General features: G+C 33.1%; 1 protein-coding gene across 2 annotated transcripts; it reads right to left on the reverse strand.

The window, feature by feature from the left end:
* Nucleotides 1-8,271: 8,271 nt before the first annotated feature.
* Nucleotides 8,272-25,036, reverse strand: TRAPPC1 (trafficking protein particle complex subunit 1). Of its 2 annotated transcripts, XM_033084284.2 has the most exons (5): nucleotides 24,857-25,036; nucleotides 17,583-17,653; nucleotides 13,612-13,750; nucleotides 9,712-9,863; nucleotides 8,272-8,311 (listed from the first exon to the last, which is right to left on the reverse strand). In XM_033084284.2, the coding sequence occupies exons 1-4, from the start codon at nucleotides 24,953-24,955 to the stop codon at nucleotides 9,729-9,731; spliced, it is 444 nt and encodes a 147-aa protein (XP_032940175.1). In that variant the 5' UTR covers nucleotides 24,956-25,036; the 3' UTR covers nucleotides 8,272-8,311; nucleotides 9,712-9,728. The 2 variants fall into 2 exon arrangements, with proteins under 2 accessions (XP_032940175.1, XP_032940174.1); XM_033084283.2 differs by lacking the exon at nucleotides 8,272-8,311 and having other exon boundaries at nucleotides 9,670-9,863.
* Between the last annotated feature and the right edge of the window lie 1,822 nt (nucleotides 25,037-26,858).

The raw sequence follows: 26,858 nt of genomic DNA on the forward strand, positions 1-26,858 counted from the left end.
CCCCAAAAAATTCCCAAAAAATTTCCAAAAATTCCCCAAAAATTCCTGGAAAATTTCCAAAAAATTCCCAAAATTTTCCCAAAAATTTCCCAAAAAATCCCCAAAAAATTCCCCAAAAATTCGCAAAATTTTCCCAAAAATCCCCAAAAAATCCCAAAAAAATCCCAAAAATCCCAAAAATCCCCAAAAAACCAAAAAAAAAAATCCCCCAAAAAATCCCAAAAATCCCAAAAATTCCCAAAAAATCCCAAAAAAATCCCCAAAAATTCCCAAAATTTTCCCACCCCCTCCCCCACCCTACAAACATTTTTGGGGTCCCCTCCCCACCCCCCTGAGTTAAGCACAAGACCCCCCCCAAAATTCCAAATTTTTTTTTTTTTGGGTTCCCCTCCCCCCATCCCCAAATTTTCAGCCCCCCCCCACCCAAAAAAAACAACAAAAAAAATTCCAGCCCCTCCCCCACCCCGCCCTGGAGGGAATTTTGGGGTAAAGAAAATTTTGGGGGCACAAAAAATGAAAAGACCCCAAAATTTTGGAAGGAGGGGACCCCAAAAATAAAATTTTGGATGGAGAAACCCCAAAAATGCAAAAAAATTTGGGTGAAAATCTAAAAAAATTGAAAAATTTTGGGTGAAATATCAAAAAAATCAAAAAGTTTTGGGTGGAGAAACCCCAAAAATGGGAAAAATTTGGGAGAGGAGACCCCAAAATGGAAAATTTTGGGGAAAAATTCAAAAAAATGGAAAAATTTGGGTTGAAGGTCCCCAAAAAAGTGGAAAAAATTTGGCGAGAGACCCCAAAAATGGGAAAATTTGGGTGAAAATCGCCAAAAATGAAAAAATTTGGGGAAATTTAAAAAAAAAGGGAAATTTTTTTGGAAAATCCAAAAAAATGGAAAAATTTTGGGTGAAAAACTCAAAAAATGGGAAAATCTTGGAGGAGAGACCCCAAAAAAATGGAGGGAACCCAAAATTTTGGGTGGGGTTCCCCAAAAAATGGAAAATTTTTGGGAAGAAATCCCCAAAAATGGGAAAACTTTGGAAAAGAAACCCCAAAAATGGAAAAAATTTGGGCTGGAAACCCCAAAAAATGGGAAAACTTCGGGAAAATCCAAAAAAAAGGAAATTTTTGGGTTGAGGGTCCCAAAAAATGGGAAAATTTTGAGGTGAGGTCCTAAAATGGAAAAAATTCGGGAAGAAAATCCCCAAAATGGAAAAAAATTTGGGATGGAAACCCCAAAAAATGGGAAAATTTTGAGGAAAAAATCCGAAAAAATGAAAAATTTTGGGAAGAGAGACCCCAAAAAATGGGAAAATTTTGGGTGAAAATCCCAAAAAAAAGAAAAATTTTGGGTGGAGAAACCCCAAAAATGGGAAAATTTTGGGGAAAATCCAAAAAATGAAAAATTTTTGGGGAAAAACCCCAAAAAATTGAAAATTCTGGAGGAGAGACCCAAAAATTGGGAAAAAATTGGGAAAATTTAAAAAAAAATGGAAAAATTTTGGTGAAACCCAAAAAATGGAAAAAAATTGGGAAAAATCCCCAAAAAATAGGAAAATTTGGGTGAGAGACCCCAAAATGGGAAAAATTGGGTGGAAACCTCAAAAAATGGAAAAAAATGATGGAAAATTCGAAAAATTGAAATATTTTGGGTTGGAAACCTCAAAATGGAAAATTTTTAGTGAGAAACCACAAAATAAAAATAATTTTAGGGAAATCTGGAAAATGGGAAAATTTTGGGTGAGGAGACCCCAAAAATGAAAAATATTTTGAGTTGAGGGTCCCCAAAAATGGGAAAAATTTGGGAAAAATCAAAAAAATGGAAAAATCTGGGAAGAGAGACCCCAAAAAATGAAAAAATTTTGGGGAAAATTCGAAAAAATAAAAAAATTTTGGGTTGGAAACCCCAAAAATGGAAAAAATTTGGGAAAAAACCCAAAAATGGAAAAAATTGGATGAAAATCCCCAAAAAATGAAAATATTTTTGGGAAAAATCGAAAAAATGAAAAAATATTTTTGGGAAAACTCCAAAAAATGGGAAAAATTTGGGGAATTAAAAAAAATGGGAAAATTTTGGGAAAAAAAACCCAAAAAATGAAAAAATTTTGGGAAAAATCGAAAAAAATGTAAAATATTTTGGGAAAACCCAAAAAAATGGGAAAAATTTGGGGAAATTAAAAAAAAATAGGAAAATTTTTGGGGAAAATCCAAAAAAATTGAAAAAAATTTTGGGAAAAATCCAAAAAATTGAAAAAAATTGAGAGGAGACCCCAAAAAATGGAAAATTTTTGGGAAAATTTTTAAAAAATGGAAAATATTTGGGAAAAAAACCCCAAAAATTGGATGAAAATCCAAAAAATTAAAATTTTTTTTGGAAAAACCCCAAAAAACCAAAAAAATTCTGTGTAAAACCCCCAAAAAACCAAAAAAATTTTTTTTTTAAATCCCCAAATCCAAAAAAAAATTTAAGGTTGAGGGGGGGTGAGGATGGAAAAAAAAAAAAATAAAAAAAAATAAAATTTTGGGGGGACCCCCCGAGAGGAGGAACCGGTGGGGTCCCCAAAAAAAAATTCAGAAAAAAAGGAAAAAAAAACCCAAAAAAATTCAAATTTTTTGGGTTTTTTTTTTTTTTTCCCCCCACCTTAAATTTTTTTTTTAAATTTTGGGGTTCAACCCCTCCCCCACCCTTTTATTTTTTATTTTTTAATTTTTATATTTTTATTTATTGATTATTTATTTTTTAATGGGGGGGTGGGGGGGAGGGGTCTGCCCTTAAAAATTTCCCACCAAAAAAAATCCTAAAAAATTAAAATTTTTGGGTTTTTTTTTTTTTTTTTTTCCCCTCCCCCCACCCCAAAATTTTGGAGGAGGGTGGGGGAGGGGCGGGTGTCACTGCCGCCCCTCCCCCCTAAATTTTTTTTGGGGACCCCCTGGTGGGGTTTTAATTTTGGGAGGGGGAAAAAAAAAAAAATTTTTTTTTTTTTTTTGTGGGGGGTGGGGGGGGGCGGGGGGTGAGGGGGAGACCCCAAAAAAAACCCAAAAAAAAAAAAAACAAAAACAAAAAAAAAAAAAATTAAATTTATTCCTGTGTGAAACGTGAAGAAAAAAAAAAATAAAATAAAAATTCTGTGTCCGTCAATTTGGGGAGGGGGCTTCGAAATTTGGGGGGGGGAGGGGCGGGAATTTGGGGAGGGGTCTCCAAAAATTTTTGGGTGGGGGAGGGGCGGGAATTTGGGGAGGGGTCTCCAAAAAATTTTTGGGGTGGGGGAGGGGCAAGAATTTGTTCATTTGGAATTTGGGGAGGGGTCTCCAAAAATTTTTAGGGGTCCCAAAATGGGGGAGGGGCTGAAATTTGGGGGGGGGGGAGGGGCGGGAATTTGGGGAGGGGTCTCCAAAATTTTTTTGGGGTGGGGGAGGGGCCGGAATTTGTGGATTTGGGAATTTGGGGAGGGTCTCCAAAATTTTTTTTGGGGTTTTGAAATGGGGGAGGGGCTGAAATTTGGGGGGGGGGGAGGGGGCGGGAATTTGGGGAGGGGTCTCCAAAAAATTTTTGGGGTGGGGGAGGGGCAGGAATTTGAGATTTTGGAATTTGGGGAGGGGTCCTCCAAAAATTTTTTAGGGGGTTTTAAATGGGGGAGGGGCTGAAATTTGAGGGGGCGTGGCATAAATTTGAGGGGGCGGGGCTTAAATTCGAGGGGGCGGGGCTTAAATGCGAAGGGGAGGGGCTAAAACGTGAGGGGGCGTGGCTTGAATTTGATGGGAGGGGCTTAAATTAAAAGGGGGCGTGGCTTTAATTTGAGAGGGAGGGGCTGTGGCTTAAATTTGAGGGGGAGGGGCTAAAATTTGTGTGGGCGTGGCTTAAATTTATGAGGGCGTGGCTTAAATTTGTGGGGGGCGGGGTTAAAACTTGAGGGGTGTGGTTAAAATTTTGAGTGGGAAGGGCTAAAATTTTGAGGAGGCGTGGCTAAAATTTGTGGGGGCGGGGCTTAAATTTATGAGGCGCGGGGTTTAAATTTGAGGGGGAGGGGCTAAAAATTGAGGGGGGGGGGCTAAAATTTTGGTGGTGTGGCCAAAATTTGTGGGGGCGGGGCTTAAATTTAGGTGGGCGGGCTTAAATTTATGAGGGCGTGGCTAAAATTCGAGGGGGCGGTGGCTTAAAAGGGGAGGGGCCTAAATTTGAGGGGCATGGCTAAAATATGAAAGGGCGGGGCTTAAATTTTTGGGGCGGGGATGGACTTTGAGGGGGCGTGGCTTCAATTCGAGGAGGAGGTGCTTAAAGTTGTGTGGGCGGGGCTAAAATTTGAGGGGAGGGTCTGAAAATTGTGGGGGCGTGACTGGAATTTAAGTGGGCGGGGCTTAATTTGAGGGGGCATAACTTAAATTTTATGGCGGCGGGGCTAAATTCAGAGGGGGTGTGGCTTAAATTGGTGTGGGAGGGGCTGGGATTTGGGGGCGGGGCTAAAATTCGAGGGGGGCGGGGCTAAAATTTGAAGGGGGTCAAAATGTGGAGGAGATTGGCTTAATTTGAGGGGGCGGAGCTTAACTTCAAGGAGGCGGGGTTTAAAATTGAGGGGGCGTGGCTTAAATATGAGGAGGCAGGACTTAAAATTGAGGAGGCGTGGCTAAACTTGAGGAGGCGTGGCTAAATTTGTGTGGGGCGTGGCTTAAATTTGTGTGGGCGGGGCTAAAATTTGAGTGGGAGGGACTTGAGTTTATGGGGGCGGGGCTGAATGACATTTGAGTGGGCGGGGGCTTAAATTTGAGGGAGGGGCTTAAAACCGAGGGGCGGGGCTTAAATCTGAAGGGGCGGGACTAAATTTATGTGGGCGGGGCTTAAATTTAAAAGGGTGGGGCGTAAATTTGGGTGGGAGTGGCTTAGATTTGCGTGGGAGGTGCTAAAATTTGAAGGGGCGGGGCTTAAAATTGAGGGGGGCGTGGCTGGAATTCGAGGGGGCGTGGCTAAAACTGTGGAGGCGGAGCTTAAATGTGAAGGGGCGTGGCTTAAATTGGAACAGGAGGGGCTAAATTTCATGGGGAGTGGCTTAATATGGAGGGGGCGTGGCTTAAAACCAGGGAAGGGGAGGAGCAAAAAAATGACGTCACACATATGCCAAATGGAGGCGATGACATCATCGCGTCAGGAGATTTTATTGCCGCCATTTTGGGGGGGGAGGGGTCACCAGGTGTGTCCTACAACGATTTACGTAAATTTCATGTAAATTTCATGTAAATTTATGCAAATTTATTTAAATGAGGGGGGCGATTTGGGGCGCCGGAATTTGGGATTTTTATCCCAAATTTTGGGGGTTTTGGGGTCAGAATTTTGGGGTTTTTTGGGGTTTATAATTTGGAAATTTGGGGTTTTTTATCCCAAATTTTGGGTTTTTTTTAGGGCCGGGATTTTGGGGTTTTTATCCCAAAATTTTGGGGTTTTGGGGTCAGAATTTGGGGTTTTTGGGGTTTATAATTTGGAAATTGGGGTTTTTTATCCCAAATTTTGGGTTTTTCTAGGGTCAGGATTTTGGGGTTTTTATCCGAAAATTTGGGGTTTTGGGGTCGGGATTTTGGGGTTTATAATTTGGGATTTTTTGGGTTTTTATTCCAAATTTTGGTTTTTTTTATCCCAAATTTTGGGGTTTTGGGGTCAGAATTTTGGGGTTTTTTCGGTTTATAATTTGGAATTTTTGGGGTTTTTTATCCCAAATTTTGGGGTTTTTGGGGTCAGGATTTTGGGGTTTTTGGGGTTTATAATTTGGAATTTTTGGGTTTTTTTATCCCAAATTTTGGGGGTTTTGGGGTCGGGATTTTGGGGTTTTTATCCCAAATTTTGGGTTTTTGGGGTCGGGATTTTGGGGTTTGTAATTTGGGATTTTTGGGTTTTAATCCCAAATTTTGGGGTGTTTGGGGTCAGAATTTTGGGGTTTTTTGGGGTTTATAATTTGGAATTTTGGTTTTTTTATCCCAAATTTTGGGTTTTTTTTAGGGTCAGGATTTTGGGGTTTTTATCCCAAATTTTGGGGTTTTGGGGTCAGGATTTTGGGGTTTTTTGGGGTTATAATTTGGGAAATTTGGGTTTTTTTATCCGAAAATTTGGGTTTTTTTTAGGGTCAGGATTTTGGGGTTTTTATCCCAAATTTTGGGGTTTTTGGGGTCAGGATTTTGGGGTTTATAATTTGGGATTTTTGGGGTTTTTATCCCAAATTTTTTTTTTTTTATCCCAAATTTTGGGGGTTTTTTGGGGTCAGAATTTTGGGGTTTTTTGGGGTTTATAATTTGGAATTTTTGGGTTTTTTTTATCCCAAATTTGGGTTTTTTTTAGGGTCAGGATTTTGGGGTTTTTTATCCCCAAATTTTGGGGTTTTCGGGGTCGGGGATTTTGGGGGTTTTTGGGGTTTATAATTTGGAAATTTGGGGTTTTTATCCCAAATTTTGGGGTTTTTGGGGTCAGGATTTTGGGGTCTTTAATTCGGGATTTTTGGGGTTTTTAATCCCAAATTTTATTTTTTTTATCCCAAATTTTGGGGTTTTGGGGTCAGGATTTTGGGGTTTATAATTTGGGATTTTTTGGGTTTTTATCCCAAATTTTGGTTTTTTATGCCAAATTTTGGGGGTTTTTGGGGTCAGAATTTTGGGGTTTTTTTGGGGTTTATAATTTGGAAATTTGGGTTTTTTTATCCCAAATTTGGGTTTTTTAGGGTCAGGATTTTGGGGTTTTTATCCCAAATTTTGGGGGTTTTGGGGTCAGGGATTTGGGGTTTATAATTTGGGATTTTTGGGGTTTTTATCCCAAATTTTGGTTTTTTTATCCCAAATTTTGGGGGTTTTGGGGTCAGAATTTTGGGGTTTTTTGGGGTTTATAATTTGGGATTTTTGGTTTTTTTTATCCCAAATTTTGGTTTTTTTTATCCCAAATTTTGGGGTTTTTGGGGGTTTTTTATCCCAAATTTTGGGGGTTTTGGGGTCAGAATTTTGGGGTTTTTTGGGGTTTATAATTTGGAATTTTGGGGTTTTTTATCCCAAATTTTGGGGTTTTTTAGGGTCAGGATTTTGGGGTTTTTATCCAAATTTTGGTTTTTTTATCCCAAATTTTGGGGGTTTTGGGGTCAGGAATTCTGGGGGTTTGGGTCAGAAAATTTGGGATTTGGGATTTTAGGGTCAGGAATTTTTATTTTTGGGTCAGAAATTTTGAATTTTTGAGTTTTTTGGGTCAGGAATTTTGGGGTTTTTAGGGTCAGGAATTTGGGATTTTAGATTTTTGAGTCAGGATTTTTTATTTTTGGAGTTTTTTGAGGCAGGAATTTTGAATTTTTAAAGTTTTTGAGTCTGGAATTTTGAGCTTTTTGGGGATTTTTGGGTCAGAAATATTGATTTAGGATTGAGAATTTTGGTTTTTTTGGGGATTTTGGGGTCAGGAATTCTGGGTTTTTTGGGTCAGAAATTTGGATTTTTGGGGTTTTTTGGGTCAGGAATTTGAGATTTGAGATTTTGAGTCAGGAATTTTTAATTTTGGGTCAGAAATTTTGAATTTTGAGTTTTTGGGTCAGGAATTTTGGGGTTTTTTGGGTCAGGAATTTGGGATTTGAGATTTTTTGGGTCAGGAATTTTTATTTTTGGGTCAGAAATTTGGATTTTTGGTGTTTTTTGGGTCGGAATTTGGGATTTTTTGAGTTTCTGAGTCAGGAATTTTGAGGTTTTGGGGATTTTGGGTCAGAAATTTTGGATTTTTGAGTTTCTGGGTCAGGAATTCTGGGGCTTTTTTGGGTTTTTTTGGGATTTTTGAGTCAGGAATTTGGATTTTTGGGTTTTAGGGTCAGGAATTTTTATTTTGGGTCAGAAATTTTGAATTTTTGAGTTTTTGGGTCAGGAATTTTGGGGTTTTTTGGGTCAGGAATTGGGATTTGAGATTTTTGAGTCAGGGAATTTTTATTTTTGGGTCAGGAATTTTGATTTTTGGGGTTTTTGGGTCAGGGAATTTTTATTTTTGGGTCAAGAATTTTGGTTTTTTGGGATTTTTGTGTCAGAAATTTTGGATTTTTTTGAGTTTTTGGGCCAGGAATTTGGGATTTTTTGGGGGATTTTAGGATTTTTAGGATCAGGAATTTGGATTTTGGGTTTTTAGGGTCAGGAATTTTTATTTTGGGTCAGGAATTTTGAATTTTTGAGTTTCTGAGTCAGGAATTCTGGGGCTTTTGGGGGTTTTTTGGATTTTTGGATCAGGAATTTTGGGGTTTTTTGGTTTTTTTTGGGGATTTTTGGGTCAGGAATTTTTAATTTTGGGTCAGGAATTTGGGATTTGGGTTTTTAGGGTCAGGAATTTGTATTTTTGGGTCAAGAATTTTGGGTTTTTTGGGGGATTTTTGGGATTTTTGAGTCAGGAATTCTGAATTTTTAACGTTTTTGAGTCAGGAATTTTGAGTTTTTTTCGGGATTTTTGGGTCAGAAATTTTGATTTTAGGATTGAGAATTTTGGTTTTTTTGGGGATTTTGGGGTCAGGAATTCTGGGTTTTTGGGTGAGAAATTTGGATTTTTTGGGGTTTTTTGGGTCAGGAATTTGGGATTTGGGTTTTTAGGGTCAGGGAATTTTTATTTTTGGGTCAGAAATTTTGAATTTTTTAATTTTTGGGTCAGGAATTTTGGGGTTTTTTGGGTCAGAAATTTGGGATTTGAGATTTTTGAGTCAGGAATTTTTATTTTTGGGTCAGAAATTTGGATTTTTGGGGGTTTTGGGGTCGGGAATTTGGGATTTTTGAGTTTCTGAGTCAGGAATTTTGAGTTTTTTGGGGATTTTGGGTCAGAAATTTTGAATTTTTGAGTTTCTGAGTCAGGAATTCTGGGGATTTTTGGTTTTTTTGGGATTTTTGAGTCAGGAATTTGGATTTTGGGTTTTTAGGGTCAGGAATTTTATTTTTGGGTCAGAAATTTTGAATTTTTGAGTTTTTGGGTCAGGAATTTTGGGGTTTTTTGGGTCAGGAATTTGGGATTTGAGATTTTTGAGTCAGGAATTTTTATTTTTGGGTCAGGAATTTTGATTTTTGGGGTTTTTTGGGTCAGGAATTTTTATTTTTGGGTCAAGAATTTTGGGTTTTTTGGGATTTTTGTGTCAGAAATTTTGGATTTTTTTGAGTTTTTAGGCCAGGAATTTTGGGATTTTTGGGGGATTTTAGGATTTTTAGGATCAGGAATTTGGATTTTGGGTTTTTAGGGTCAGGAATTTTATTTTTGGGTCAGGAATTTTGAATTTTTGAGTTTCTGAGTCAGGAATTCTGGGGCTTTTGGGGGTTTTTTGGGATTTTTGGATCAGGAATTTTGGGGTTTTTGGTTTTTTTTGGGATTTTTGGGTCAGGAATTTTTAATTTTGGGTCAGGAATTTGGGATTTGGGTTTTTAGGGTCAGGAATTTGTATTTTTGGGTCAAGAATTTTGGGTTTTTTGGGGGATTTTTGGGATTTTTGAGTCAGGAATTTTGAGCTTTTTTGGGTTTTGGGGTCGGGAATTTGGGATTTTTGTGTCAGGAATTTTGGATTTTTTTGAGTTTTTGGGCCAGGAATTTGGGATTTTTTGGGGATTTTAGGTTTTTTAGGGTCAGAAATTTTGAATTTTTGAGTTTTTGGGTCAGGAATTTTGGGGTTTTTTGGGTCAGAAATTTGAGATTTGAGATTTTTGAGTCAGGAATTTTTATTTTTGGCTCAGGAATTTTTATTTTTGAGTCAGGAATTTTTCTTTTTGGGTCAGGAATTTGGGTTTTTCGGCCCGAAATAAGGCAGGGAGCGCACGAAGGCGTCGAGGCGCTGCCGGAACAGGACGCTCTGCACCGGAGCCCGGGGCGGGCACAGCGGATTCTTCACAACCAACTCCACAAAAAGCTGCAAAAAAACCCAAAAAAATCAAATTTTGGGGGAAATCCAAATTTGGGGGAATTAATGGGGGTTGGGGGAGAAATTCAATTTTTGGGGGGAAAATTCAATTTTTTTGGGGTGGAAATTCCGGTTTTTTGGGGGGGAAAATTCAATTTTTTGGGGGGGAAAATTCAATTTTTTTGGGGTGGAAATTCCGATTTTTGGGGGGGAAAATTCAATTTTTTGGGGGGAGAAATTCAATTTTTTGGGGGGAAAATTCAATTTTTTTGGGGGGGGAAATTCAATTTTTTGGGGGGGAAAATTCAATTTTTTAGGGGGGAAAATTCAATTTTTTTTTCGGGGGGGAAATTTTATTTTTGGGGAAATATTTAGAGAGAAAAATCAAATTATTTTGGGGAAAAAATCTAAATATTTTGGGGAAAAATCCAATTGTTTTAGGAGAAAAAATCTCATTTTTTTGCTAAAAAAAAATCCCAGTTTTTAGCAAAAAAATCTCGATATTTTAGAAAAAAAATTCTATTTTTTTATCCAAAAAATTCCATTATTTTAGGGAAAAGATGTTATTATTTCAAGAAAAAAAATCTCATTTTTAACAAAAACATCTCATTTTTTAGTGAAAAAATCTCATGTTTTTAAAAAAAAATACCCATTATTTTCAGAGAAAAATTCCACTATTTTGAGAAAAAAAAATCTCATTTTTTTACTTAAAAAATCCCATTATTTTATCCAAAAAATCCAAATATTTTAGGAGAAAAATCTGATTTTTTCAGGATTTTTTTGAGAGAAAAATCCTATTATTTTACCCAAAAAATGAAATTATTTTATGAAAAAAAATCCCATTTTTTAGGACAAAAATCCCATTTTTTCAGAATTTTTTCCCCCCCAAAAAATCCCATTTTTTAGGAGAAAAATCCCATTTTTTCAGGATTATTTTGGGAGAAAAATCCCATTTTTTTTACTGAAAAAAATCAAATTATTTTACAAAAAAATCCCATGTTTTTGAGGAAAAAAATCTCATTTTTTCAGGATTTTTTTTGGGGAAAAATCCCATTATTTTGAGATAAATATCCCTTTTTTTAATATATAAAAATCTCATTATTTTGAGAAAAAATCCTCATTTTTTAATGAAAAAATCTCATTTTTTAGCAAAAAAATCACATGATTTGGGGAAAAAAAAATCCCTTTATTTTATCAAAAAAACCCCTCATTTTTTAACGAAAAAATCCAATTATTTTAGGAAAAAAATCCCATTATTTTGAGAAAAAAATCGCATTTTTTACCGAAAAAATCCCATTTTTTGGAGGAAAAATCTGATTTTTTCCGGATTTTTTTTGGGCGAAAAAATCCAATTATTTCAACACTGAATTTTAATGATTGGATATTGATTTTTAGGCTGGAAATTTTGATTTTTTTCCATTCTCTGACGTTGCTGTAGATGTGGATGTGCTGGGCAGAAATTCCTGTTATTTTTGGGGGAAAAAAATCTCATTATTTTAGTAAAATAATCTCATTTTTTAACGAAAAATTCTCAATTTTTTAGCAAAAAAAATCCCATTATTTTGGAGTAAAACCCCTTTTATTTTGATAGGAAAACCCCATTATTTTGAGAAAAAAAATCATTTTTAATCAAAAAAAAATCAGAATATTTTAGGAAAAAAAATCTCATTATTTTAACAAAAAAAATCCCAGTATTTTGAGAAAAAAAATCCCATTATTTCAAAAAAAAATCCTTTTATTTGCAGGAAAAAAATCCCATTGTTTTAGGGAAAAAATCTCATTATTCTAGGGAAAAAAATCCAATTTTTTAAATGAAAAAACATCATTGTTTTGAGAAAAAAAAATCTTATTTTACCTAAAAAATGCCATCATTTTGAGAAAAAAATCCCGGTATTTTACCAAAAAAAATCCCATTATTTGATGAAAAAAATCTCACTGTTTTCATCAAAAAAAATCTCATTTTTTTAACAAAAAGATCCCATTTTTTCACGATTTTTTCCCCAAAAAAATCCCATTTTTTTTGAAAAAAATCCAATTTTTTCCGGATTTTTTTTGGGGAAAAAATCCCATTTTTTCAGGACTGAATTCTAGGCCCCAGATTTATATTTTTAGGCTGGAAAATTTAATTTTTTCCATTTCCTCACGTTGCTGTAGATGTGGATGTGCTGGGGGAGAAATTCCTGTTATTTTGGAGGAAAAAATCCCTTTTTTTAATTAAAAAAATCCAAATACTTTAGGAGAAAAATCCCATTTTTTAACCAAAAAAAATCCCATTATTTTCAGAGAAATATCCCTTTATTTTAGAAAAAAAAATCCCATTTTTCTGGGGCAAAAATCCCATTACTTTATGGCAAAAATGCCATTATTTTGGTAAAAAAAATTTAAAAAATTCTCATTTTTTAATGAAAAAAAAATCTCATTATTTTATCAAAAAAATCCCATCATTTTAGGAGAAAAATCCCGTTACTTTAATGCAAATTCTCACTATTTTAGCAAAAAAATCCCATTATTTTAAGGAAAAAAAAATCTAATTTTTAACCAAAAAAATCCATTCTTTTGAGAAAAAAGACCTCATTTTTCCAGGATATTTTCTGGGAAAAAAAATCCTATTTTTCAGGATTTTTCCCCCCCAAAATATCTCATTTTTAAAAGGAAAAATCTCATTTTTTTCAGCGTTTTTTCCCTCAAAAAATCTCATTTTTTTGAAAAAAAATCCGATTTTTTCCGGATTTTTTTTTTCCCAAAAATCCCATTTTTTCAGGACTGAATCCCAAGCCTGGATTTTGATTTTTAGGCTGGAAAATTGAATTTTTTCGCTCTCTCACGTTGCTGTAGATGTGGATATTGTGGGGGAGAAATTCCTGATATTTTGGGATTAAAAATCTCATTATTTTAGAAAAAAAATTCCATTAATTTAGGAAAAAGCTCCCATAATTTTAGGAGAAAAATCCCATTGTTTTATTTTAAAAATGCCTTTAATTTCAGAAAAAAATCCCATTATTTTAATGAAAAAATTCTTATTTTTTTAATGAAAAAATTTCATTGTTTTCAAAAAAAATCCCATTTTTTATCAAAAAAATCCCATCATTTTAAGAAAAAAATCCAGTTATTTCACTCAAAAAATCAAGTTATTTTGAGTAAAAAAATCTCATTTTTTTACCGAAAAAATCCCATTTTTTAGGAGAAAAATCCCATTTTTTTCACAATTTTTTTGGGAGAAAAATCCCGTTATTCTAGGAAAAAAATCCTATTATTTTACCAAAGAAATCCCATTATTTGAGGAAAAATCCTCATTATTTTGACAAAAAAATTCTCATTTTTTATCAAAAAAATCCCATTATTTTGACAAAAAAATCCCATTTTTTAATCAAAAAAAAATACAATTTTTTACCAAAAAAAATCCCATTATTTTGACTAAAAAAAATTTCATAATTTAGGGGCAAAAATCTCATTATTTTGCGAAAAAAATCTCATTTTTTGGGGAAAAAAAATCCCATTATTTTACAAAAAAATCCCATTATTTTACAAAAAAATCCCAGTATTTTAGGACAAAAATCCCATTATTCTGAGAAACAAAATCTAATTTTTTTAGCAAAAAAATCTCATTTTTTACCGAAAAAATCCCATTTTTTTGAGGAAAAATCCGATTTTTTCCGGATTTTTTTTTGGGGAAGACCCCAATTATTTCAGCACTGAATTTCAATGATTGGATATTGATTTTTAGGCTGGAAAATTTGATTTTTTCCCATTCCCTCACGTTGCTGTAGATGTGCTGCAGCGCGTCCCTGGCGCTGGCCACGCCCAGGTCGGTGTTGAGCGCCAGGCGCAGCCCCGACGGCGTCTCCAGGTAATGGAGGCGGTACCGGCTGGTGTGGAACGACACAAACCCGTCCTTCCTGGGGTGAGTTAAGGGTTAAAAATGTACCAGAGATATCCCAGAAATATCCTAAAAATATCCCAAAAATATCCCAAAAAAATCCCAAAAAATCCCCAAAAAATCCCAATAAATAGCCCAAAAATAGCCTAAAAAATCCCAATTAAAATCCCAAAAATCCAACAAAAAATCCCCAAAATCCCCTAAAAATATCCCAATTATATCTGAGAAATAGCCTAAAAAATCACAATAAATATCCCAAAAATAGCCTAAAAATATCCCAAAAATATCCAAAAATATCCCAATATTAGTGCCAAAATATCCCCAAATTATCCCAAAAATTCCCCGAAAAAATCCCCAAAAAATCTCAAAAAAACCTCAAAAAATCCCAGTAAATATCCCCAAATTATCCCTAAAATATCATAAAAATATCCCAATAAATATCAAAAAATTCCCAATAAATATCCCCAAAATACACTAAAAGTATCCCAAAAATATCACAAAAAATCCCAAAAATATCCCCAAAAAATCCCAAAAAAATCCCAATAAATATCCCTAAATTATCCCCAAAAAATTTTAAAAAAATCCCCAAAAAATCTCAAAAAATCCCAATAAATATCCCCAAAATATCCTTAAGATATCCTAAAAAATCCCAATAAATATCTAAAATTTCCTCAAAATATCCCCAAAATATCCTAAAAATATCCCAAAATATCCCCAAAATATCACCAAAAAATCCCAATAAATATCCCAAAAAATAGCCTAAAAAATCCCAAAAAAATCCAGAAAAATCTCAAAAAATCCCAATAAATATCCCCAGAAATCCCAATAACTATCCCCAAAATATCCCTAAAATATCCTAAAAATATCACCAAAATATCCAAAATATCTCAAAAAAATCCCCAAAAAAATCTCAAAAAAAATCCCCAAAATATCCTTAAGATATCCTAAGAAAATCACAATAAATATCTCCAAAAAATCCCAATAAATATCCCAAAAAATAGCCTAAAAGCTCCCAAAAAAATCTCAAAAAAATCTCAAAAAATCCCAATAATTATCCCCAAAATATCCTTAAGATATCCTAAAAAATCACAATAAATATCCCCAAAAAATCCCAATAAATATAAAAATAAAAAATCCCCAAAATCCCAAATTCCCATCCCCAATCCCCAGGTAATGGAGGCGGTACCGGCTGCTGTGGAACGACACAAACCCGTCCTTCCTGGGGTGAGTTAAGGGTTAAAAACATCCTAAAAACATCCCAGAAATATCCCAAAAATATCCTAAAAATATCCCAAAAAAATCCCAAAAAATTCCCAAAAAATTCCCCAAAAAATCCCAATAAATATCCCAAAAAATAGCCTAAAAAATCCCAAAAAATCTCAAAAAAATCCCCCTAAAAATCGCCAAAATATCCCCAAAATATCACAAAAAAATCCCAATAAATATCCCCAAAATATCCTTAAAATATCCTAAAAAAATCCCAATAAATATACCCAAAAATTTCCCAAAAAATCCCCAAAAAATCCCAAAAATTCCCAAAAAATTCCCCAAAAAATCCCAATAAATATCCCCAAAATACCCTCAAAATATCTCAAAAATATCCCAGAAATATCCCAAAAAAATCCCTAAAAAATCCCAAAAAAATCCCAAAAAATATCCCAAAAAATAGCCTAAAAATCCCCAAAAAATCCCAAAAAATATCCCAAAAAATAGCCTAAAAATCCCCAAAAAATCTCAAAAAATCCCCCTAAAAATCGCCAAAATATCCCCAAAATACCACAAAAAAATCCCAATAAATATCCCCAAAATATCCCAAGAATATCCCCAAAATATTCTAAATATATCCTAAAAATATCCTAAAAATCCCCAAAAAATCCCAAAAAAAACCCCAAAAAATCCCAATAAATATCCCAAAAATATCCTAAAAATATCCTAAAAAATACCCCAAAAATATCCCAAAATACCCAAAAAAAATCCCCAAAAAATCTCAAAAAATCCCAATAAATATCCCAAAAAATAGCCTAAAAAATCCCAAAAAAATCTCAAAAAAATCCCAATAAATATCCCCAAAATACCCCCAAAATATCCCAAAAAAATCCCAAAATTCCCCCAAAAATTCCCAATAAATATCCCAAAAATATCCTAAAAATATCCTAAAAATATCAAAATAAAAGCTAAAAAAAATCCTCAAAAAATCCCAATAAATATCCCCAAAATACCCTTAAGATATCCTAAAAAAATCACAATAAATATCTCCAAAAAATCACAATAAATATCTCCAAATTATCCCAAAAATATCCTAAAAATATCCTAAAAAAACCCCAAAAAATCACAATAAATATCCTCAGAAATCCCAATAAATATCCCCAAATATCCCTAAAATATCCCAAAAAAATTCCAAAAAAATCCCAAAAAATCCCAATAAATATCCCAAAAAATAGCCTAAAAAATCCCCAAAAAATAAAAAAATCCTCAAAAAATCCCAATAAATATCCCCAAAATATCCTTAAGATATCCTAAAAAATCACAATAAATATCTCCAAAAAATCCCAATAAACATCCCCAAATTATCCCAAAAATATCCTAAAAATATCACAAAAAATCCCAAAATAACCCAAAAAGTCTCCAAAAAAATCCATATAAATATTCCCAAAAATATCTTTAAAATATCCCAAAAAAATCCCAAAAAATCCCCAAAAAATCTCAATATATATCCCAAAAATCCAACAAAAAATCCCCAAAAAATCCCCAAAAATCCCCCAAAATTCCCAATAAAAATGCCAATAAATATCCCCAAAATATCCTTAAAAAATCACAATAAATACCTCAAAAAAATCCCAATAAATATCCCAATAAATCCCCCCCAAAATAAAAAAAAAATCTAAAAAAATGCCAATAAATATCCCCAAAATATCACCAAAAAATCCCAATAAATATCCCAAAAATAAAAAAAAAATCCCCAAAAAATCCCTCAAAATTCCCAATAAAAATCCCAATAAATCTCAAAAAAAATCCCCAAAAAATCCCAATAAATATAAAAAAAAATCCCAAATAATCCCCCAAAAATCACAAAAAATCTCCCCAAAGTATCCCCAAAAAATCCCAATAAACACCCCAAAAATTCCTTAAAATTTCCTCAAAATTTCCCCCAAAATTCCACAAAAATCCCCCAAAATTTTTTCCCAAAAATCCCCAAATTTTCCACAAAAATTCCATTAAAATTCCCAATTTTTTTTCCCACAATTCCCCCAAAATTCCTTTAAAATTTCTAAAATTTTCCCAGTTTTTTTCTCAAATTTCCCCCCAAAAATTCCATAAAATTTTCCCCAAATTTCCCATTTTTTTCCCCAAAATTCTCAAAATTTCTCCCAAAATTTCCCCAAATTTACCCCAAAAATTCCCCAAAAATTCCTTTAAAATTTCCAAAATTTTCCCAGAATTTTTTCAAATTTTCCCCAAAAATTCTATTAAAATTCCCAAATTTCCCCCAAATTTTTCTCCCAAAATTACCCCAAAAAATTCCTTAAAAATTTCCAAAATTTTCCCCAAATTTATCCCAAAATTCCCCAAATTTCCCCCCAAATTTTTCCCAAAATTACCCCAAAAATTCCATAAAAATTCCCAAAATTTCCCCAAAATTTTCTCCCCAAAATTCTCAAAACTTTCCCCAAAATTTCTCCCCAAAATTTGCCCAAATTCCCCCAAAATTCTCCAATTTTTTCCCAATTTTTTCCTAAAAATTCCAAAAAATCCCTTAAAAATTCCCAAAATTTTCCCCAAAAATTCCCAAATTTTCCCCCAAAATTCTGAATTTCCCCCAAATTTCCCAAATTCCCCCAAAATTTGGATACATGTCAGTCGGACTCATCTTGTTGACGAAGGAGCGAAGAGAGAAAAGCATCCCAAACATCAGCTTGAATTCCTGAAAATTTGGGAAAATTTGGGAAAATTAAAAATTTAAAAAATTTAAAAATAAATTTTAAAAAATTCCCCCCAAAATTCCCCCGAAATTCGCAAAAAAAATGGCAAAAAAATGGCAAAAAACGACCCAAAAATTTAAAAAAAATCCCCAAAAAAATCTAAAAAATTCCCCAAAAATTCAAAAATATTTTCCCCAAAATTATAAAAAATTTAAAATAAAATCTCAGAAATTTTCACAAAAAGATTCCCCAAAAAATTCCCCCAAAATTCCAAAAAATTTTCCAACAAAATTCCCAAAATTATAAAAAAATTTAAAATAAAATCTCAGAAATTTTCACAAAAAGATTCCCCCAAAAAATCCCCAAAAATGGCAAAAAATGACCCCAAAAAATCCCCCAAATTCCCAAACATCAGCTTGAATTCCTGAAAATTTGGGAAAATTTGGGAAAATTAAAAACTAAAAAATTTTAAAATAAATTTTAAAAAATTCCCCCCGAAATTCCCCCGAAATTTGCAAAAAAAATGGCAAAAAAGGGCAAAAAATGACACAAAAATTAAAAAAAAATTAAAAAAAAATCTAAAAAATTCCCCCAAAAATTCAAAAAAATTTCCCCCAAAATTATAAAAAAAATTAAAATAAAATCTCAGACATTTTCACAAAAAGATTCCCCAAAAAATCCCCCAAAAATTCCCCCAAAATTCAAAAAAATTTCCAACAAAATTCCCAAAATTATAAAAAAATTTAAAAGAAAATCTCAGAAATTTTCACAAAAAGATCCCCCAAAAATGGCAAAAAATGACCCCAAAAAATCCCCCAAATTCCCAAACATCAGCTTGAGTTCCTGAAAATTTGGGAAGATTGGGAAAATTAAAAATTAAACAAAATTTTAAAATAAATTTTAAAAAATTCCCCCCAAAATTCGCCAAAAAAATGGCAAAAAAGACCCAAAAATTCAAAAAAAATCCCGAAAAAAATCTAAAAAATTCCCCCAAAATTCAAAAATATTTTCCCCAAAATTCTAAAAAATTTAAAATAAAATCTCAGAAATTTTCACAAAAAGATTCCCCAAAAATTCCCCAAAATTCCCAAAAAATGACCCCAAAAAATCCCCCAAATTCCCAAACATCAGCTTGAATTCCTGAAAATTTGGGAAAATTTGGGAAAATTAAAAATTAAACAAAATTTTAAAATAAATTTTTAAAAATTCCCCCCGAAATTCACAAAAAAATGGCAAAAAAATGGCAAAAAACGACCCAAAAATTAAAAAAAAATCCCAAAAAAAATTAAAAAATTCCCCAAAAATTCAAAAAAATTTCCCCCAAAATTATAAAAAAATTTCAAATAAAATCTCAGAAATTTTCACAAAAAGATTCCCCCAAAAATCCCCCAAAAATAGCAAAAAATGACCCAAAAAATCCCCCAAATTCCCAAATATCAGCTTGAATTCCTGAAAATTTGGGAAAATTTGGGAAAATTTGGGAAAATTTGGGAAAATTAAAAATTAAAAAGATTTAAAAATAAATTTTAAAAAATTCCCCCCGAAATTAACCCGAAATTCACAAAAAAATGGCAAAAAAATGGCAAAAAATGACCCAAAAATTAAAAAAAAATCCCCCAAAAAATCTAAAAAATTCCCCAAAAATTCAAAAAAATTTCCCCCAAAATTATAAAAAATTTAAAATAAAATCTCAGAAGTTTTCACAAAAAGATTCCCCAAAAAATTCCTTAAAAAATCCCAAAATTCCTAAAAAATGCCTAAAAAAATTCCTAAAAATTCCAAAAGAATTCCCAAAAAAATTTTAAAAAAATTTAAAAAAAATCCCCCAAAAATCTCAAATAAATTCCAAAAAAAAAATCCAAAAAATTCCTAAAAAAATTTTTTTAAATCCCCAAAAATTCCAAAAAAATCCCTAAAAAATTCCCAAAAAATCCCCCCAAAAATAAAAAAAAATTCAAAAAAATGCCTTAAAAAATTCCCCAAAAAAATCTAAAAAAAGCCAAAAAATTCCCCAAAAATTCTTTAAAAATGCCCCAAATAAAATCTAAAAAAATCCCCAAAAAATCCCCAAAAAATAAAAAAAAAATTTAAAAATCCCAAAAGAATCCCGAAAATTAAAGAAAAAAATCCTCAAAAAATCTCCAAAAATTCAAAAAAAATCCCAAAAAAATCCCAAAAAATCCCCAAAAAATCCCAAAAAATTCCTAAAAAAATCCCAAAAAATTCCAAAAAAAATCCAAAAAAATCCTAAAAAAATCCCAAAAATTCCTCCAAAAAAACCCCAAAAAATTCTTTAAAAATCCCAAAATATTCCTGAAAAATTTTTTTTAAAAAATCCCAAAAAATCCCCAAATAAAATTCAAAAAGAATCCAAAAAATTCCTAAATATTCCCAAAAAATTCCAAAAAAATCCTTAAAAAATTCCGAAAAAAAATCCACAAAAATTCCCAAAAAATTCCTTAAAAAATCAAAAAATTCTTAAAAAATTCCTAAAAAAAATCCCCAAAATTAAAAAACAATCCCAAAAATTAAAAAAAAATTCCCCAAAAAATAAAAAAAATTTCCTAAAAATCCCAGATAATTAAAAAAAAAAATCCAAAAAAAACCCCAAAAAATTTCAAAAAATTCCCAAAAAATCCACAAAAAAATCACCAAAAAATCTCAAAAAATTCCAAAAAAATCCACCAAAAATTAAAAAAAAATTCCAAAAATGCCTTAAAAAATTCCCCAAAAAAATCTAAAAAAAAGCAAAAAAATCCCCCAAAAATTCTTTAAAAATGCCCCAAATAAAATCCCAAAAAATCCCAAAATATTCCCCAAAATTTCCTAAAAAAATCCTTAAAATATACAAAAAAATTTCTAAATATTTCCAAAATATCCCCAAAAAAATCTCCCAAGAATTCTAAAAAAATCCCACAATATTCCTAAAAAATTCCTAAAAAAAACCCCAAAAATTCCTAAAAAATTCCTACAAAATTCCTACAAAATTCCTTAAAAATCCCCAAAAATCCCCGAAAAAATTCCCAAAAAATTTGTAAAAACTTCCCAAAAAATAAAAAATAAATCCCCCCCAAATCCCCTAAAATTTCTAAAAAATTCCTAAAAAATCCAAAATCAATTCCTAAAAAATCCCAAAAATTTCCCAAAAAAAATCCCAATTATTTCCCCAAAATTCCCAAATAAAATTAAAAAAAAATCCAAAAAAATTCAACAAAAATCCCCCAAAAATGCAAAAAAAATCCCAAAAATTGCCCCAAAAAATCCCCAAAAAATCCCAAAATATTCCTAAACAATTCCTAAAAAAATCCCCAAAAAATCCCAAAAAATCTGTAAGAAATTTAAAAAATTCATAAAAATTGCCAATAATTCCCCCCAAAAATCCCCAAAAATTCCAAAAAATAATTTTAAAAAATAAAAAAAAAAAATTTAAAAAAATCCCAAAAAAAATAAAAAAATCCCCCAAAAATTCACAAAAAATCTCCAAAAAATTCCCCCCAAAAAATCCCAAAAATTCCCTAAAAATTTTTTTTAAAAATCCCCAAATAAAATTCAAAAAGAGTCCAAAAAATTCCAAAAAAATCCACAAAAAATCCCCAAAAAAATCCCTAAAAAAATCCAAAACATTATCCAAAAATCAAAAAAAAATCCTAAAAAAATCTCAAAAAATTCTCAAAAAATCCCAAAAAAATCCACAAAAAAATCCACAAAAAATTCCTCCCAAAAATAGAAAAAATCCCAAAAAAATTTCTTAAAAATCCGCAAAAAAACCCCAAAAAAAAGTCCAAAAATTTGCAAAAATTTCCCAAAAAATCCCCCCAAAATTCCCAAAAAACTCCCAAAAAATTCCAAAAAAATCCCAAAAAATTCCTAAAAAATCCCCAAAAAATTCCCAAATAAAATATAAAAAAATTCAAAAAAAATCCCCCAAAATCCCAAATAAAATAAAAAAAAATCCAATAAAATCCCCCAAAAAATCCCAAAAAAATCAAGAAAAATTAAAAAAAAAATCCCCAAAAATCCCCAAAAATTCCTGAAAAAAATCCCAAAAAATTACCAAACCCCCCAAAATTCCCAACCCCCCAAAATTCCCAAATCCCCCCAAATGTTGATTCCCCACCTCCTCCTGGGGGATTCCTGGCGCTCTCCTGCGGTGCCATTCGCTGGAGAAATAAAAATTTCAAAAAAATCCAAAAAACCCCAAAAATTCCTAAAAAATCCTAAAAAAATTCCTAAAAAAATCCACAAAAATTCCCAAAAAATTCCTTAAAAAATCCAAAAAAAAAAATCCAAAAAATTCCTAAAAAAATTTTTTAAAATCCCCAAAAATTCCCAAAAAATCCCTAAAAAATTCCAAAAAAATCCCCCAAAAAATAAAAAAAAATTCCAAAAAATGCCTTAAAAAATTCCCCCAAAAAATCTAAAAAAAAGCCAAAAAATCCCCCAAAAATTCTTTAAAAATGCCCCAAATCAAATCCCAAAAATCCCAAAATATTCCCCAAATAATCCCCAAAAATTCCTAAAAAATCCAAAAAAAATCCCCAAAAAATAAAAAAAAAAATTTAAAAATCCCAAAAAATTCCCGAAAATTAAAGAAAAAAATACTCAAAAAATCCCCAAAAATTCAAAAAAAAATCCCAAAAAAGTCCCAAAAAATTCCCAAAAAATCCCCCAAAAATTCCAAAAAATCCCCCAAAAAAATCCAAAAAAATCCAAAAAAATCCCCAAAAAATCCCCAAAAATTCCTAAAAAAAAATCCCTAAAAAATACGAACAAAAATCAAAAAAATCCCAAAAATTTCCATTAAAAATTAAAAAAAAATCCTAAAAAATCCCATAAAAAATCCTCAAAAATTCCTTAAAAGATCCAAAAAAAATTCCTAAAAAATCCTCAAAAAACCCAAAAAAAATCCAAAAAAATTCCAAAAAAATTCCAAAAAAATTCCACAAAAATTCCACAAAAATTCCTTAAAATATCCTAAAAAATTCCTAAAAATTCCCAAAAAATTCCAAAAAAATCCCCAAAAAATCCCCAAAAAATCCCTAAAACAATCCAAAAAATTTTCCAAAAATCCCCAACTAAAATCCCAAAAAAAATTTAAAAATGCCCCAAAAAAACCAAAAAAATTCCTAAAAAAAATGCCCAAAAATCCCAAAAAAATTCCAAATAAATTCCAAAAAAAGTTCCAAAAAAAAATCCCAAAAAATCCTAAAATATTCCAAAAAAATCTCTACAAAAATAAAAAAAAAATCCACCAAAATCTCCCAAAAAATTTAAAAAAAAATGCAAAAAAATTAATTAAAAATCCCATAAAAATCCCCAAAAAATTCCAAAAAAAATCCAAAAAAACCCAAAAAATCCCAATTAATTCCCCAAAATTCCCAAACCCCCCAAAATTCCCAAATTTTCCCCCCAAATGTTGATTTCCCACCTCCTCCTGGGGGATTCCTGGCGCTCTCCTGCGGTGCCATTCGCTGGAGAGAAAAAATTCCAAAAAATCCCAAAAAATCCCCAAAAAATTCCAAAAAAATCCTAAAAAATTCCCAAAAATTCCTCCAAAAAAACCCCAAAAATTCTTTAAAAATCCCAAAATATTCCTAAAAAATTTTTTTTAAAAATCCCAAAAAATCCCCAAATAAAATTCAAAAAGAATCCAAAAAATTCCTAAAAATTCCCAAAAAATTCCAAAAAAATCCACAAAAAATCCCCAAAAAATCCCTAAAAAAATCCAAAACATTATCCAACAATCAAAAAAAAAATCTCAAAAAAATCTCAAAAAATTCCAAAAAAAATCCACAAAAAATCCAAAAAAAGTCCAAAAATTTGCAGAAATTCCCCAAAAAATCCCCCCAAAATTCCCAAAAAACTCTCAAAAAATTCCAAAAAAATTCCAAAAAAATTCCTAAAAAATCCCAAAAAAATTCCCAAATAAAATAAAATAAAAATTAAAAAAAATCCCCCAAAACCCCAAATAAAATAAAAAAAATTCAATAAAATCCCCCAAAAAATCCCCAAAAAATCAAGAAAAATTAAAAAAAAAAATCCCCAAAAATCCCCAAAAATTCCTGAAAAAAATCCCAAAAAATTACCAAACCCCCCAAAAATTCCCAAACCCCCAAAATTCCCAAATTTCCCCCCAAATGTTGATTCCCCACCTCCTCCTGGGGGATTCCTGGCGCTCTCCTGCGGTGCCATTCACTGGAGAAATAAAAATTTCAAAAAAATCCAAAAAACCCCAAAAATTCCTAAAAAATCCTAAAAAAATTCCTAAAAAAATCCACAAAAATTCCCAAAAAATTCCTTAAAAAATCCAAAAAAAAAAATCCAAAAAATTCCTAAAAAAATTTTTTAAAATCCCCAAAAATTCCCAAAAAATCCCTAAAAAATTCCAAAAAAATCCCCCAAAAAATAAAAAAAAATTCCAAAAAATGCCTTAAAAAATTCCCCCAAAAAATCTAAAAAAAAGCCAAAAAATCCCCCAAAAATTCTTTAAAAATGCCCCAAATCAAATCCCAAAAAATCCCAAAATATTCCCCAAATAATCCCCAAAAATTCCTAAAAAATCCAAAAAAAATCCCCAAAAAATAAAAAAAAAAATTTAAAAATCCCAAAAAAATCCCGAAAATTAAAGAAAAAAATACTCAAAAAATCCCCAAAAATTCAAAAAAAAATCCCAAAAAAGTCCCAAAAAATTCCCAAAAAATCCCCCAAAAATTCCAAAAAATCCCCCAAAAAAATCCAAAAAAATCCCAAAAAATCCCCCAAAAAATCCCCCAAAAAAGTCCCAAAAAATTCCTAAAAAATCCCCCAAAAATTCCAAAAAATCCCCAAATAAAATCCAAAAAAATCCCAAAAAAATCCCAAAAAATCCCCAAAAAATCCCAAAAAAATCCCAAAAAATCCCAAAAAAATCCCAAAAAATCCCAAAAAAATCAAAAAAAATCCCAAAAAATCCCCAAAAAATCCCAAAAAATTCCTAAAAAAAATCCAAAAAAATCCCAAAAAATCCCCAAATAAAATCCAAAAAAATCCCAAAAAAATCCCAAAAAATCCCCAAAAAATCCCAAAAAAATCCCAAAAAATCCCAAAAAAATCCCAAAAAATTCCTGAAAAAAATCCTAAAAAATTCTAAAAAATCCCAATTAATTCCCCAAAATTCCCAAATCCCCAAAATTCCCAAATTTTCCCCCCAAATGTTGATTCCCCACCTCCTCCTGGGGGATTCCTGGCGCTCTCCTGCGGTGCCATTCGCTGTAGAACAGGCAGGAACCGCCGCGGTCGAAAATGTACAAATTGTGGATGGTCATGGGCAAAAAAAATCAAAATTTATCCCAAAAAATTCCAAAAATTTTTAAAATATTCCTAAAAAATTCAGGAATTTAAATCCAGATAGAGAAGGCAAAAAAAATCCGGGAATGGGGGAGAAATTCCTGTGGAAAAAGAGAAAAATTTGGATTTTAGTGAGGTTTGAAATGGAGAGAATTTGGAAAATTTCCCCAAAAAATTCCAAAAAGTTGGAATTTTCAAATTTTAAAAAAAATTTCCCCAAAACTAAAAAAAAAAAAATCCCCAAAAATTAAAAATAAAAAAATTCCCAAAAATTAAAAATAAAAAAATCCCCAAAAATAAAAAAAAAAAATTTCCCATAAAATAAAAATAAAAAAATGAAAAAAAAAAAATCCAAAAAATTCCCCAAAAATTCGCAAAAAATCCCAAACCCAACCAGAGCTCCCAGTATGGGCCAGTATGGACCAGTATGGACCAGTAAAAACCAGTATGGACCAGTACAGACCAGTATGGACCAGTATGGACCAGTATGGACCAGTATAGACCAGTATGGACCAGTACAGACCAGTATGGACCAGTACGGACCAGTATGGACCAGTATGGACCAGTACGGACCAGTATAGACCAGTATGGACCAGTACGGACCAGTATAGACCAGTAAAAACCAGTATGGACCAGTATAGACCAGTATGGACCAGTACAGACCAGTATGGACCAGTATGAACCAGTATGGACCAGTACAGACCAGTATGGACCAGTACGGACCAGTATGGACCAGTAAAAACCAGTATGGACCAGTAAAAACCAGTACAGACCAGTATGGACCAGTATAGACCAGTATGGACCGGTAAAAACCAGTATGGACCAGTACAGAGCAGTATGGACCAGTAAAAACCAGTATGGACCAGTACAGACCAGTATGGACCAGTACAGACCAGTATGGACCAGTATAGACCAGTATAGACCAGTAAAAACCAGTATGGACCAGTACAGACCAGTATGAACCAGTATGGACCAGTACAGACCAGTACGGACCAGTATGGACCAGTATGGACCAGTACAGACCAGTACAGACCAGTACGGACCAGTAAAAACCAGTATGGACCAGTACAGACCAGTACGGACCAGTATGGACCAGTACAGACCAGTATGGACCAGTACGGACCAGTATGGACCAGTACAGACCAGCAATCCCAGTATAACCAGTCCCTGCGCTCCCAGCATCCCTCATCGTTCCCAGTATAACCAGTACCAGAGCTTCCAGTATCTCCCAGTCCCTCCCAGTCCATCCCAGTTTCCCCCAGTCCCCTCCAGTCCCTCCCAGTTCATCCCAGTTCATCCCAGTTCCCCCCAGTTCCCGCTCACCTCCTCTCGCCGCCTCCACTTCCGCCCGGCCAGACGCCTGCTGTGACGTCACTTCCGTTTACCGCCCAAATCCAACATGGCTGCCCCCACAGCATGGCGGAAGAGGCGTGACCAACCCATATAAGGAAGAAAAGAGGCGTGGTTATGCGCGGCGGGGGTGTGGTTTGGAGTTGATTGACAGCTCCGGCGCGGTGGGCGCGGCCTCGCCCCCATTTTGGGGTCCCGGGAGCCCCCAAAGTCCCCGGGGACCCCCTCGGGCTGTGCCCACCCCCCCAAATGTCACCTGTGCCACCCCCAATGTCCCCGGGGACCCCTCGGGGCTGTGCCCACCCCCCAAATGTCACCTGTGTCCCCGCCCAATGTCCCCTGGGACCCCCTCGGGCTGTGCCCACCCCCCCAAATGTCACCTGTGTCCCCCCCCACAGTCCCCGGGGACCCCCCCGGCTGTGCCCCCCCCCAAATGTCACCTGTGTCCCCGCCCAATGTCCCCTGGGACCCCCTCGGGCTGTGCCCACCCCTCCAAATGTCACCTGTGCCCCCCCCCCAATGTCCCCTGGG

The sequence above is a fragment of the Catharus ustulatus genome, chromosome 37 (assembly GCF_009819885.2).
Source record: "Catharus ustulatus isolate bCatUst1 chromosome 37, bCatUst1.pri.v2, whole genome shotgun sequence".
NCBI classification, from domain to species: domain Eukaryota; kingdom Metazoa; phylum Chordata; class Aves; order Passeriformes; family Turdidae; genus Catharus; species Catharus ustulatus.

Excerpts from the sequence above, each read along its gene's own strand:
- TRAPPC1 (XM_033084284.2), bottom strand. The coding sequence starts at position 24,955 with ATGACCATCCACAATTTGTACATTTTCGACCGCGGCGGTTCCTGCCTG. Across the intron at positions 17,654-24,856 it reads CAGGAATCCCCCAGGAGGAG|GAATTCAAGCTGATGTTTGG; the intron begins GTGGGGAATCAA and ends CCAAATTTTCAG. Across the intron at positions 9,864-13,611 it reads TGCAGCACATCTACAGCAAC|CTTTTTGTGGAGTTGGTTGT; the intron begins GTGAGGGAATGG and ends GTTTTTTTGCAG.